General features: G+C 37.0%; 1 protein-coding gene across 1 annotated transcript; it reads right to left on the bottom strand.

Moving 5' to 3' along the window:
- Positions 1–204: 204 nt before the first annotated feature.
- Positions 205–15,678, bottom strand: LOC135466751 (NADPH:adrenodoxin oxidoreductase, mitochondrial-like). The gene is made up of 13 exons (XM_064744417.1): positions 15,645–15,678; positions 14,383–14,578; positions 13,524–13,619; positions 13,151–13,273; positions 11,525–11,569; positions 11,182–11,250; positions 10,594–10,695; positions 9,790–9,982; positions 6,611–6,810; positions 6,197–6,259; positions 3,811–3,919; positions 2,607–2,777; positions 205–2,198 (listed from the first exon to the last, which is right to left on the bottom strand). Exons 2-13 carry the CDS (start codon positions 14,539–14,541, stop codon positions 2,068–2,070), a joined length of 1,461 nt encoding a protein of 486 aa, XP_064600487.1. The 5' UTR covers positions 14,542–14,578; positions 15,645–15,678; the 3' UTR covers positions 205–2,067.
- Positions 15,679–16,470: the final 792 nt, after the last annotated feature.

The raw sequence follows: 16,470 nt of genomic DNA, 5'->3' as shown, positions 1-16,470 counted from the left end.
AACAGACAGACAGCGAGATGGTAAAAATGTTACTTGCAGTTAACATGCTGTTACTTGCACCTGGGACTAAAATAACAGCTAACTGTATACCAGATTGTATTTATAGGCCAGAACAAACTTTCAAGCCTAGTTCGAAAACCTGAGGTTAAGGGCAACATATATTTCAGTATGTACAACAAACCCAACACGAAATATGTTGCCCTTGGCCTCAGGTATTCGGACTAGGCCTGAAAGTTTGCTCTGGCCTACAAATACAATCTGGTATACAGTTAGCTGTTATTTTAGTCCCAGGTGCAAGTAATCGCAGAATGATACATTATTCCCATCTCGCTGACTGCCTGTTGCTGGTCCATGTATACAGCTCCACTCGAAGCCCGCTTTTTTTTTTTTTTTGTAGCTCCCTTTTCATTGCTCTTGCAAACATGGTAAATATAGTGAAATGTAAAGACCACAGAAGCCATGGGGACACGAGTGTATCAATATATAATGTACCCGGAAAAGGACCAGGACTGTCAAGACCAGGTTTAAACCTTCATCACATAGATCACAACACAGCAGCTCGATCTGAAACTCCGATCTCGCCTCTTATTCAACACCCAGCCAGTACAAGGGGAATAACTCTTATCCCCAATGTTCCAATCAGAGATAAAACTCTTACATTTTACGACACATTCCACTGTAACCTACGCATCACATTAAAATAGAATTACAGTTTGAACAAGGCTCTCAAAAATAACAAGAATGTAAATGAACTCTGTATAGGCCTACGCCACAAGAAATATATTCTTGTACAGTAGAAAACTAACAATCTTGTTAGGCGGGTTACACCTTAAAAATACATATACGTGTATCCACCAAAAATTAAAACTTGCAGTTTATAGAGGCAGCCATACCTATCTATACAGTGAACACCATAAAAACTTGTAATCTGGTTATTATGGCAAATGACCAAAGGAGCAAATATCTGAAGTCATGGCACACGACATCACAGGTTTACGTATCCGTGAATCCATGAAAACTTACAATTGCAGAAGCAAAACAACTAGAACTGCAGGTCAGACAGGGTGTCGTATACATGTATATAATACGTATAGGGAATGGTAATCTGGTTACCATGGGAACCATCATAAACACAACTTGAACCACCAGTGAAAACAAAAACAACTGACGATCCAGACTCCACAAGAAGTATAATTTCATCAGTCTACATAGAAATAATGCTCTCAGAACATGGTTGAACATTTCGCACACGCAATCAAACTTTACTTACTGGCGTCAAATATAGGTAAAACATTGTCAATGGAATAAGACTATTCACCAGAAATAAAGCAGCATAAAATGGTGTGATTTCCGACGGTGTTGACAAATGTATCATTATAACACAAAATTCATTCAAATTACTCTCTACAACTGTAGTTATCTGCTAAGAGATTTATTCTGGTTAAGAAAGTTATACGAGAACACTCAATGGGCCACTCTATGCTATAAACAGTCCAGCTGAAATGTTCATCTAGAGGACTTTCCAAATTACTGTCCTCTTACCACATTCACTTATTTTAATATTTGACGCTGACCAGAATTGTGGTGGGCGGAAACCGTAAGTAGCCCACAACCATCCGCATGCCGTTGACCTTCTCAAATCGACCGGAGCGGTGTACTAATATATGGTTTAATTAAGGCAATACACTTGGACCTCTTGTAGGATATAGGATCATTTTGCTCAATCTGGTGTTTGAGTTCCCCTCATTCTTCAAAATTTAACATTTAGTTATGATTGTCAATGTGTATAGCTAATTTTGCACAGAAATCTTGAAGATTAAACTGTCATCTATTCTTGTAAAGTCAATTCTGATTTTGTTCAATATTTTAAAATTTTACTTTGGTAATTTATTTATTTATTTATTTGATTGGTGTTTTACGTCGTACTCGAGATTATTTCACCTTTACAACGATGGCCAGCATTATGGTGGGAGGAAACCGGGGGAAAAGTCACAACCATCTGCAGGTTGCTGGAAGACACTTTGGTAATTTGGAATTAAAAAAACACACTCCTAGACTGAATCAATATCATGAAGCAGCAACACGAAGCATCTCTTGACAATCTGTAAATTTTTCTCTTTCCTTTCCAGATTTCTTGCCCAGTTCTTTCTCAGCAGCATCTATTTTCTCCCAGTCTTCAAATGACACCACTTGTACACCTAAAAGAAAAGATAAGATCAAATGAGAAACAGGGCCTTTTCATATTAAGACCTAGGGTGTAATATATAGCATGATATAAGCAACGGTGATCTGTTTCTTTGATACAAGAGCATGTGGTCTGCCATCACAGCTTATAAACATTTTTAACAACTCTTTTCTGTACTACAGGATTGGTTCACAGCGATTCACTGTACATGTATCCCATATTTTCTAAAATTTAGGACACCTGGTCTGCTCATTTTAGCCAATTTATTTGTAATTCTAGCAGGAATATTGAGTTTCTTTTTTCTCACATGGTTAAATCATCTAAGGAACAACATACTCATATCTTTACTTTTCCAAAAGGCTGGAAAAGAAATGAAATATTCCACTTTCAACGTTACTAATATTTGTGACAACTAGGGTACCTCGTTTTTGTAATAATGACAGAATTGCCGTCCCTCCTGCTCTGGCATCTAATGAGAGCTGATCAGTTTTGAGATCCATCAGGACTTGTTTGCCGACCTCAAACCCGTCCGTCATGGTGTCCACAATAACTCCAACTGGGCCACGCCGCACCCAACCACTGCAGTATAGACCTATAAATCATGAACAGTATAAGGAAAAGCTCATGTCAACTACTACATCCACGACCTCCCCTGATATAGCTCTAGCCATTTCAACCACTTTGTTACGGACCTATTATCAACAACCAGCACCTTTAATGGGTGAAGTGGTATATCATGCCAGCGTGGCACAAAGACTCAGGAGCCTCCCACCAATGCAGTCCCTGTGAGTTCAAGTTCAGCTGATACTGGCTTCCTCTCTGGAAGGTCTGCCAGCAACCTGCAGATGGTCAAGGGTTCCCCCCGGTTTCCTTCCACCATAATGCTGGCTGCCATCATATAAGTGAAATATTCTAGAGTATGGCGTAAAATAACAATGAAGTAAATGAATAAATATTATCAACAATCTGGCATACAAATTGCTGAATGCTTATAATAAATAACCTGCTTAAGACTATATTTTATTTTCAAAATGGCAAGCATCATTAGCTACTGAACTGGAAAGTGTGCACAATGACCAGAAGTATGCCGCACTTTCTTTACAGGATTCCTACAGGCCACCGTAGCGTGATGGTTTACAGTGTGTTGACAGAGCACAATGACCCACAATGACCCGTTCACCAATGCAACTGCTGCGAATTCAAGTCCAGCTCATGCTGACTGCCTCTTGTCGTACGTGAGAAGGTCTGGTAGCAACCTGCAAATGGTCGTGGTTTCCTCCCACCACAATGCTGGCCAATGTCATATAAGTGCAAACACACATTGAAACAACTGATCTCACACTGCATTTTGGCCAGAAGTTTTAACAGGCTGAGAAAAAATGTCATGATAAAACTCAGTTCAACCTGTACCTACTCAATAATTTGAATCTGGCAGACAAACTACCTTATGATGCAGTACCTATTTATGTACATGTACTGATGTATATATAATTCTGCTATCACACAAGTCTACATGTGCACATAATAGAAGAACACCTGAATATTCAAGTGAAAAACATTAGTTGCAGATATATTACTAACATGACTTGAAACAAAAGTTTATGTCAAGACCATAATCACATTACCTGGACGATCTGTAACACGACCGCCATCATTGATAACAACACCACGAATTGTATCAAATGGCACATCAGTATCTACAGGTATACTTTTGTATCCTATACTTCTTAGTACCTACAACATACAACAGATCTTGGAAACTATGAAAGCCAGAAAAAAAAATGAATCACTGTTAAACTGTACAGTGTTACATTTAAATGAACATTCTGGAACATTTACATTGTCAAATGTATGATCTGGCATTTTAATTAACATTTTAATTTTAAGTTCTCTGTGTTTACAATCATGGTTTGATGGCTGAAAGATGTATATTTAGCCAATTACATGTAATTCTGCTTTCACAGAGAATCACACGATGTTAAGAAAACCATTTACAACAGACAATTTGTGGTACAGTTTCCCAAAAACTAGTTTTTCCTTACTTTGTGCAGATTTCCAATTTGATATAAGCCTATCACCCAATAAATCTGAATTGCTTAAAACAACAGAGCCAGTGACAATGTATGATGATTAAAATGGTGTAGACATCTCATCAAAAACATCAACTCATTTGGCCATTTTTGATGAAGCGTTTCGCTATATATGGAGTTATGTATGGAGTATATGATGTGAAATAACATATAAAAGATCAAAATGGCTGTTGTTTGTCAATTACATTTGTTCTCAAAATCCGGAATTAAGTAGCCCTCTTTTGATGGGGACATTATACATATCAGTCCACATGAGATGTAAGCACAAAATTACCTGTAGTACTACATGCACATTATACATACCAGTCCACATGAGATGTAAGCACAAAATTACCTGTAGTACTACATGTACATTATACATACCAGTCCACATGAGATGTAAGCACAAAATTACCTGTAGTACTACATGTACAAAATACATACCAGTCCACATGAGATGTAAGCACAAAATTACCTGTAGTACTACATGTACATTATACATACCAGTCCACATGAGATGTAAGCACAAAATTACCTGTAGTACTACATGTACATTATACATACCAGTCCACATGAGATGTAAGCACAAAATTACCTGTAGTACTACATGTACATTATACATACCAGTCCACATGAGATGTAAGCACAAAATTACCTGTAGTACTACATGTACATTATACATACCAGTCCACATGAGATGTAAGCACAAAATTACCTGTAGTACTACATGTACAAAATACATACCAGTCCACATGAGATGTAAGCACAAAATTACCTGTAGTACTACATGTACAAAATACATACCAGTCCACATGAGATGTAAGCACAAAATTACCTGTAGTACTACATGTACATTATACATACCAGTCCACATGAGATGTAAGCACAAAATTACCTGTAGTACTACATGTACAAAATACATACCAGTCCACATGAGATGTAAGCACAAAATTACCTGTAGTACTACATGTACATTATACATACCAGTCCACATGAGATGTAAGCACAAAATTACCTGTAGTACTACATGTACAAAATACATACCAGTCTACATGAGATGTAAGCACAAAATTACCTGTAGTACTACATGTACATTATACATACCAGTCCACATGAGATGTAAGCACAAAATTACCTTTAGTACTACATGTACATTATACATACCAGTCCACATAAGATGTAAGCACAAAATTACCTGTAGTACTACACGTACATTATACATACCAGTCCACATAAGATGTAAGCACAAAATTACCTGTAGTACTACATGTACATTATACATACCAGTCCACATGAGATGTAAGCACAAAATTACCTGTAGTACTACATGTACAAAATACATACCAGTCCACGAGATGTAAGCACAAAATTACCTGTAGTACTACATGTACATTATACATACCAGTCCACATGAGATGTAAGCACAAAATTACCTGTAGTACTACATGTACATTATACATACCAGTCCACATGAGATGTAAGCACAAAATTACCTGTAGTACTACATGTACATTATACATACTAGTCCACTTGAGATGTAAGCACAAAATTACCTGTAGTACTACATGTACATTATACATACCAGTCCACATGAGATGTAAGCACAAAATTACCTGTAGTACTACATGTACATTATACATACTAGTCCACATGAGATGTAAGCACAAAATTACCTGTAGTACTACATGTACATTATACATACCAGTCCACATGAGATGTAAACACAAAATTACCTGTAGTACTACATGTACATTATACATACTAGTCCACATGAGATGTAAGCACAAAATTACCTGTAGTACTACATGTACATTATACATACCAGTCCACATGAGATGTAAGCACAAAATTACCTGTAGTACTACATGTACATTATACATTCCAGTCCACATGAGATGTAAGCACAAAATTACCTGTAGTACTACATGTACATTATACATACCAGTCCACATGAGATGTCTTCTCTCTCTCCAGATGGGACAGCTTTCACAATTCCACCACAATTCTGAAATGAACAAAGAAAGAGCACAGGGCTTAATACTGAACGAACAACAGGGCATGTAGACTTACTATAAACTGACTCCGCTAATCTAGTGTTGCAGTCCTTTGGCTTTATAAATCTGTGCTGACTCCTTTACATCCACAAGCCAGAACACTGAAGTAGTATATCATAGGAAAGACGCAATTACTGCATCATAACTCTGAAGTTGCCGCATAAATCAAATTACATCATCATCCAATGAAAAAATTTAATGCCACAGTATTAAGCACAGCAAATTTCTAGCACAACAGCGTGGAAATGTTTCAATGGCGTTTGTTATAACTCTGGTTATTTGTCCGCTTACTAGGTACTTACCTCTAATTTATTCACGCTTAATCGAATTCCACTGACCCTTTTTTCATCACTAGATGGCAACATTTCTAACGGGCTCCGACAAAACTTTAACTCCCATTCGTTCTGAGCATCACGATATAGTTTAGCATCCAGCTCTGATGGAGATTCCAGGGCAGTTTTACATAACAGCTCCGTCAGCCGCTTTCGTGGTCTGGCCAAATCTGTTCAATAAAGAAATTTCTTTATATGTAGTCACAATTTCTGACCTTAGTGTGAGACATTATTTATTTCACCTTACATTGCTCTCAGGAGTAATATTTTATCATTTCAATATAAAGCGAGCTGAAATTTACTTGACATGGAAATCACTTAATTTTGCCAAGTACATGTAACTGTCAAACCTTCTGTGTCTGGTTGTTCAAAATTGTCTCAAGACTTAACATCAAATTTGACTGTAGGCCAAGTCTTCAGTTTGGTCTCTGTGTAACTGTACTGGTTGCTGTATTTTGTTAAAATCGTAAATATATAATATGACTTTCCATAATTCCTCAACCGTTTCAAATATAAAAGAGCAACTTACAGTGCAATTTATCCATATTAAGAATTAGATTTTGGAGACAAAACTACATTGGTTGGATTGGCCAATTTCAGGGTTTCATAAAAAGTATAAGTTGATCAGTCTACACAGAATAATGCCTTCAGAACATGCTCGAATAAACACCTTTGCAAACATGCGAAAAGGTTGAACAATTACAGTAAGACTGGTATTGGCTAATACACTTTTGAACAACTGGGCCCTGCATGATGATTTAAACATCATTTGGCTCCTGCAAAACAAGAAGGTGCTTGGTCATAAGATACACATATGAATAAAACATTCAGATGAGGTTAATACACTAATATATAGAGTTATGTCATTACATGTTCATACATTCAACCACCCCATCCTACATTCATTGTACAGGATCCATCAGCACATAGCACCCTCCTAGCAAATATTAGGCAAAACGGATTTATTTATTTGATTGGTGTTTTATGCAGTACTCAAGAGTATTCTACTTATATGGTGACAGCCAACAAGGAAGGCAGAATGTGTCCTACATGGCAAAATGTAGGACCCACATAAAACACATAGAGGGAAATAATAAGGTCAGTAATAAAAACGTGGGTAACTGGGACAAATCATCAAAGGTCAATCACATTTCCTATTACTTGCACTAAACAGTGCTCCAACTGCAACTCGACCCTGCAGTAAAGATATGGCTACCCTCTACCTGGGACTAATATACCGTTATATTAATTCCAATCTGTCCTTAAACCACAATCATATTCAGTATCAGAGAATTTACAACAGTGACAGCTTATCCAGTGATTAAATTGCTCAATAAATTTTTAGTCATAAAATCCTACTTAAAAGCCTCAGTCACATTGTTCAACAGCGCTTTAGACAGAATTCCTATACACACAAAAAAAAAATGAAAAAGTTCTCTAAATTTTATAAGCATAAATGAATCTATATAGGATTCACTATATGGAGACGTTTTATGCCTGGGGGTGCATTCCATTTGGTGTAAATGTTGTAAATGTACATCTTTACATCTGTTTTACTTGTTCTGATGGCTTAGCATCTATGTGTCTACCATACCTACATATCTGATGGTAATTGGCATGGCGCTAGATAGCACCTTCCTTCATATAGTAAAGTCCAATTACCAGTCCTGCAACAGCTTTCATTTTGATTAGAAATTTTACTATGTTACGTAGTTAGGATGGTCAAAGTTTAAGCTGTTATAACTGGGTTTACCTCTCATCATGATGGCGTAAACAGAACATTATTATAATGACAATTATCATTATGCAGTTAATAAGAGCATACACACATGCAGATGTAATGAGGGTGACAAAATAACTCTCTTCCACTACAGTAATGACACTGCAAGCAGTCTGCATTTCCTGGTCTATGTATGTTTATATATGGAATTGCCAGTCATGCCAGTTATATTATTTATATCAAGCGGGTAACATCTGTAGTTGGGTCTCTGGTGAGAGAAATGGAAGGGAGTTTCTGTACGCTAGTTGACCTAACATTCAATTCCTGGCAATAAACTCCTGATTCTCAAAGTCACACTGAAAGAGCAGTAGGTGTTATATTGATCTTCTGAGATTGGTTGACATCCTCCTGGAAAGATGTAGGTTTAATCTCCGCAAGAACATGTCAAATATTGTGACATTTAATTTCCTTGAAAAATGCACCTTTTTAGCAAAAATTTCAATCATTTACCATATGTATCTGTGCATGACAGTCAAACCTGTCATGGTTTGCCAGCATTAGCTAAGTCAACAATTGTAACATCAGTAAAGGTGCAGGCCATTCAACACTCGATAAAATATATCAATTCTTTGCACTCAGAGGCTTGATTATCATTTTTTTGCACTCAGAGGCTTGGTTATCAATTTGTTGCACTCAGAGGCTTGATTATTTATTCTTTGCACTCGAAGGCATGATTATCACTCTTTGCACTCAGAGGCTTGAATATCAATTCTTTGCACTCGGAGGCTTGATTATCAGTTCTTTCCACTCAGAGGTTTGATTATCAATTCTTTGAGGCTTGATTATCAAATTTTTGTACTCAGAGGTTTGACTATCAAGTACCAATAATCACTCAATGAAATGCAAGATATTATGCTAATTTGGCACACAATTTACATCAAGCATCAAAGCACCCTTCCTACATGAATATTCTATATGCTAATAGCTATCAGTGGTTGATGAAATTTTTAGAATGCACTAAAACTGCACACTTTATACTAATCAAGAATCAACATGTGTAGACTGAAGAGAATTTTGGACAACTGCTCCAGTCGCACTATTTAATTACAGTTCTTTTTTCCTATTTCCTCTGCCCATAAACCTTCCGAAGAATTTTGAAGTGAAATATTTCTTGCGTATCTGGCATACAAAATACAGATGTGAAAATAAAATAACAATAAAATAAATAAATAAATCGTAACTGTCTATAAGACATACAATGAATACATATGCTTTAGTTCTGAAAAGTAAACACTTTTTAAAAGATCCTCAGAAAGTTTGGAGCTTCTTTAAACTAAGCTTTTGTTCAAAAATGACCGTCATCATCTATAAATGTTTCAGCTCAGTATACACACAGATCATTGCCTGACAAACCATTCCCGCTGCTTACCTTTGATTTGTTCTGGTACCCCATCAAAGTCTGATTTGGTCATAACAGGCCTGCAGTCAGATAATCTGATCATTTCCCTAAGTTCTTTTATTGTAAATGACACCTGGAGAGGACCTCTCCTACCCACCAGGTAAACTTTCCTTATTCGGCTTCTTGAAATTGCATCCATGGCGGCCTGTGTGATGTCTGTTTTCTGTAACAGACAGCATCAGAAATCAATGTACGAGTCTGTCTTCTGACAACTTTGTTCTTCGCTGTGGCATATTTTTGTTGAAAAAACAAAACAAACCCAAAACTCCAACAATCATCAGAGCAATCTAAAAATCTTTTTTCTTGAAAGGAATTGAAAGCAATTTGAATCTTTCAACTGAATAAGACTGATATTCTGTAATAAATATGGTTCCATGAGTTCAGATCTTATCACATAGCTTCTGACTACATGTAAGTAAAAATTAATTTTACACTAAATCTACAGAAAGGATTTTAATATGTTCTATACAATCACTCAGTATCTGTATCTATGTAAAAAGTAAACTCATCCTCTATCAATAAAGTGTGTCTAAGACATTTTCAAGTTTATCAAAGAAATGGCTTTTACATCAAAATGACATTTTTATATATTTTTTTCACTTATTTCTGCACAAATAAGTCATTTCCTTGATTTCAGCTATAAAAAGTGTGACTGACATCTATTAAGCTAAAGATAGTACATAAGTCCTAAACACAATCCATCTTTGTGTTTTCTAAGCTCTTCCTATTTTTGTAAATCTAGAGCAAAGAGGCCTTGTTGCCACGGTTACTCACAGCCAGTTGCTCCTTGGGAAACAGCAGTATCCTAGCAACATCCAAAGCCACATTTCCATGACCTAGCACAACAGCTGTGTCACAGCTTAGGTCAGGCTTCAGCTGAATAACAAATACCGCCAACAAATGTAATCACAGAAACTTTGATGATCACACCAAAACACATTCACACCTTAACTGTGTATCTTTCTAAAATTCTGAAGAAAATCTACAACATCAAAATTTTTAAGAAACGTCAACAAAAAGATGTGCATACAAAACATGAATCAGATCACAATTGTAGATTATCAAAACAATTTCTATATGCACTATTTAAAATAATGTGTCCTTTTAATCATCATGCAAGCAGCTTCTTTATCAGAAGAGAAGATCTACTGCACACAAAAAGATGAATCATTAATACAAGCTTGGAAAGAGAACATAATACAGCTAGCTTGTCTCATTGGCATGCACTGATAAAACCGTAACTATATTTCATCTCATGTTTCTGATTCTACATCTTTAGCACATTTATGCAGACCAACTTTTTAGTGTTAAGAGTATTATCCTTTTAGATGTTATACCTTATAGACAAATTAGTATACTCACGTCAGAATTTTCTGGTAAACCATTGTACCATCCAACAAAAGAACGTGCTGACAACACTCCTGGTAGTTCCTGTTACAGAAAAAACAAACAAAAACAGAATCTACTGTATACATGTATATATACCTAACTGAGTAAAAGACAAAAACTCATGTATTCATGAAAGTCACAATTTTTAATCTAATACCTCTACTGTGTACCTAATTATTACATGTACAGGTTATTAATCTTCGTTTCATACCTCTTTATAATATTCCCAGACAAGGCATACCTATGTGGAAGACCTGCAGTCCAAAAATGTTCAATACCAGCCATATGTGCAATAATTATGACATAATAAAAGTACCTCTCCAGGAATCCCAAGTTCCCTGTCTGCTTCAGCGCCATAGGACTGTTAATATGCAAAAACAAATATCAATTATGCAGGTACATCTTATTTATCTTCAATTAGCGGAAATTTGGAGGAAAACTTAAACAGTTAAAGTAATTGTTAGGATAAGTAGTGGTATAAGTATTAAACTTATGTAATCCACATGCCAATAATGGACATAAATGTAACCACTGTAATTCTATCTTGCTTACAATAGCATATTTAAGTTTCCAAAGGTTCCCCTTTTCTACAAATGGACATAAATATATAGAGTAAGTAAAGTACTCTTCCTATAGGAAAGAATGGCTACATAATTATGTAATCAGTGTTATATCACAGCCCATTTCTCTTTGTACAGTGTATGGATACCATATTAAATAAAAATCATTTGATCAAGCAGCGAAATATTATTTCTCTAAGTCTGAATCTCAAGCAAACACCATTTGCCTAACTTCATTATTTTTTTTTTTTTTTTTTTGATTTATGTATTGATTTTATTGGAGCACTCAAGAATATTTCACTTATACGTTAACGGCCAGGTGGGATGATACTTCGACTATACCCAGGATGCTGCAAACCTTCCCACATAAGGCCTGAGAGGAACCCAGCAAGAGTAAGATGTGAATTCAAAGCAACCGCAATGGTGTGAGGCTCCTGGGTCATTGCACCGTGCTGGCACACTAATCGCTTCGGCCATGGAGGCCGCTCCTTTTGGATGGAAGATAATTTTTCTTACATGCATCTTTGCCCGGCTGTTCGACAGAGGGTTAAATTTGGGGTCAGCGCCAACCCAGGATTAAATGGTCTAACCTATGGTTAGCTAACTAACCCAGGGATAAAGGAAAAAAAAATAGAAATAGCAAAAAATAATCCCATAATTCTGTTTTCCATCGCTGTGGGAAATTCCAAATGGAGGACACTACAGTGTATACTGCCATGTTCAACAAGCTAGCATAAGAGCAAGGCAAGTTTTTCCCCAGCTGAATGTGCAAAGTTCACAGACAATATCACCAATCAGAAATAGAAGGAAATCCAAGTGATAAGCTTTCAAATCAAAAGCGAGCCATCAATTCATTATCTGTAATGTTGTTCAGGGGTGTGTCAGAAGGCAAAAAGGGGGTGGTAGAATGCATCAAAGGCCAAAAGAAAGGTATACACCTGCCATTACTGATACAGTATTCATTTTCGGTGTTCCTCAAGTACAAAAAAAATATTTTACTGTACTTATTGGACAGACTTAACCCTCCTCAATCCATGGGGTAAAGTTATCACCGGGTCAGAGTTCGATTTAACCCAGGGTTAACCTTAACACCACTATAAATTTAACAACATAAATTTAACATACGGTAAAAGTTAACTCAGGGTTAGCAGATTTAACCCAGTGTTAGCAGATTTAACCCAGTGTTAGCAGATTTAACCATGAATTAGTGGCTAACACCCTTTTGAACAACCGGGCTCTGTGTCACACCTACTTTAAGAACACTCTTCAATATAATATCACATCCCTAGGCCATAATAAATAACCCAGTGTAAGTAGAGACAGAAACAGACTATTGGGGAAAAAACTATATTAGAACACAAGAAATGACTCCTTCGTCTTACCAAAACCACAGCTGTGTACGCATGTAACAACTCTGACACACTGACATCACGACCCACTGTCACATTACCCAAAAACCTACATCGCTCGTTTTTGGCAGTTTGTGTAAATGTGTTGATAACATTCTGAAAAATGATGACACAACATAATAGACAAATATTATTGTCAATAAAACGTTTGTGCAGTCATAGTAAAAAAAAAGTAGCTAGTAGAGGAAAAAATGAACAACCTGCCTTATACAATGGCTGTAATGATTACATGGTGAGACGGGGACTTAAGTTGGCATTTCTCATGAAACCATAGCTTAGTGCAGGCCACAGCATGCAAAAATTCATCCACATAACATCATAGTTCACACAAGCTATCTTTTCTTACCTTGACATCTGGGTGGTCGGGTGCCACCCCAAATCTGACCAGTCCAAATGGCACTGGCAACTTCTCATAGATGTCAACTTCAACAGATGAATGACCCTGAAAAGGACATATTTTTTTAATAAATCTGCACTAATTACATGTATTTCCCCATCCCTTTTCTTTTCAGGCTGCCAGTTCTCTTTGTAGCAAACCAGTCAAACACTGAAAGAACATTTTATAGTGCTGACTCACTGCAATACAATGTCCAACATACCAGACATTTCATCATGTCATCTAGTCACGGTACAGTGACATCTCTCTCACCAGTAGTTAGGTCCTCTCCTTTAGGGCTTACGTGGCCGAGGGGGTTAGCACGGCGGTGCGATGCAATGACCCAGGAGCCTCCCACTAATGCTGGCGTCTTCTCCGGCCGTACGTGGGAAGGCCTGCCAGTAACCTGCGCATGGTCGTGGGTTCCCCTCTGGGATCTGCCCGGTTTCCTCCCACCATAATGCTGGCTGCCGTGAAATATTCTTGAGTACGGCGTAAAACACTAATAAAATAAAATCCTACCCTCAATGTTCTGGGAACTATGCAAGGAAAGTGCTAATTGTGCAGCAAAGTCTATAATGTAACCGATCATTACAAAAGGCCTGAATCAGAAGCCAGAGAGTACTTAAGGTGCCAGAAATAATTCTGTAATATATAAATGGTTATTAGAACTCCTTACTGTACATATGGAGAGAATCGCATTTAGTACCAGTGATTAAAGTTTGCCAGATATTCACCCCATGCTGGTGGTTTACTTTGGGTACTCGGGGCATCCACCACTCAAGAAACACTCAAGAGTACAGCGTTAACCCCAAAATATTCAACCCACCTTTAGTATATACTGTGCTGTGTAGAATCCTGCTGGACCACTTCCGACCACACAGATTTTTGGAGAAGGGGTGGGACTGAATGTGGAGAACTGATGACAGGCTCGCAACAGAGAGTACTGACATCGCTTACACAGAGTTGTCAACTGATAGCCCTTCATCTCAACTCTATCACCATCTCACTGTGTGCAGAAAACCCTGCAGCAATAGGATATCATTTCGTTATTTACATTTTTCCATATCGGGGGCCCTACTGATTTAAACTAAATTTGGGATCCAATTCATCATTTTCATTTCTGAAACACTACTCTCATGCTGGAACATAACTCAAGTATTATTTAAATATACTTAAATAATTTATGGAATGACTTTTTCACTTACCAGTAGACAACCCTGTACAGGTTTAACAGAAGTAAACCACCTCGACAAAACCTTCTAACAAAAAGCTAGAGGGCAGGGTTTGATCGTCCAACCTCAAAAAAATCCATCTCCCCCGGCCCCACACCCCCGCAAAAAATTTTGAAGTTTTGCTGCTTCTGTTGCAGTAGTCAATGTGCAATGAAGTCAAATGAGTGTTCTCAAATACAGGCAAAACCAAATAACAAATTTGTCGACTTCCAAATAGTATGCAGGTAGGTCTGATTTGACAGTAAAAGGTAGTATTTTTAGCTGTTGCATGTAGTTATATTTTAAGATGCCAAATGTAAATATTAATTAATATCACTGTATGAATTTCATTTACCACACTTGAAAAAATAAATTACTAAACAGATACAATGTACATAAAACAGCTGCATATGGTTCACCACTGTTTTTAGCATCACAACTACGTTATTTGTCTGCATACAAATACCTTATACTTATTACCCTATGACAGGGGGTCAAGTATTTCCATGCAAGCAGCACCTGGTGAACTTAATTTTGCCTTAACAGTACAGTTACAACTTATTAAGCATGGTTAAAGTATATGTTATATACACTATCATGACAAAGAGGCTACCAATGTGCATCTCCTCTTATACACAAGATGAAAGAGGATTTACGTATAACATTAGTATATTACAGGCATGTGAACGAGACCTGTGGCTACAGAAAGCACTAGGCCTACACGACACAAAATAACTGCAAACGTGCACTCAAAAAATGATACAAAAATCTGCAGTGTGCTGTTTGAAGAATATGCATGCATTTCCAGAGCACAATGAAAACTATGTACTGTCTGAATGTCAGGGTTACAGGCACGCTTGAAACACGTCCCACTTACAACGCAGGCGTTGTTTACCTGTCACTGTCCAGTTATACTTCCAGGCTGCACCAAATGTGGCCACAACCCGGAAAACTGCAAGGGTCACACAGGGTTATTCAGTATGAAGTGCGACCATGTGAATCAGCTGACCAATGAAAATCTCATCTATAGCGATTATTCACACTCCTCACAATACACTTATTGGTGCGAGTGAATACACGTGGCTTCAAAACTACAACTGTTTTTGTAATGAGTGAAAATACCAAGTAGCTGGGAGTTACCGAAAAAATACCGGTATTTCAAGTATACAAACCTGCATCATTATTTGTAGGTCTATGATATGTATAATACTTAGAAGCTAATGTCAATTGTAAAAACACTATTCAGCTATTACAATATTAGTTCGTTTGCAAGCAAATACATGCTTGCATCTTTCAGATCTTTATTTCATTTATTTATTTGTTTAATCATTATTAGGTTTAATCTGCTTTCTCTGACAAATAATATAACACTGTTCTATTGTCAAAAAAGTGTTATACTTGCATTCCGCTTTACGTATTTAATGCTATATTGAAATTCATACGTCCTAACGGTATAGTAACGTATGGGTCCCGTCTGCAGATAGTTACCAAGTAAGCAGAGGTAAGACAGAGGGTGGTGCGTGACTTCGTGGATATGCGCACATGAAAGCAGACTACTTTATGTGGGCAGTTTGATTATCACTTTCATTCTCCGAATATACGTAATACTGAACCATTGTACCTAAAGATTCCAAATAAAATTCTTTGTTTTCAAAGAAACATTTCCTGTTCCACTCATCTTGACAAAAGTGGCGTGCTTATCT

The sequence above is a fragment of the Liolophura sinensis genome, chromosome 1 (genome assembly GCF_032854445.1).
Source record: "Liolophura sinensis isolate JHLJ2023 chromosome 1, CUHK_Ljap_v2, whole genome shotgun sequence".
Lineage (NCBI taxonomy): Eukaryota > Metazoa > Mollusca > Polyplacophora > Chitonida > Chitonidae > Liolophura > Liolophura sinensis.
Note: the sequence above shows the minus strand (reverse complement) of the source record. Positions and strands in the feature narration are given on the sequence as shown.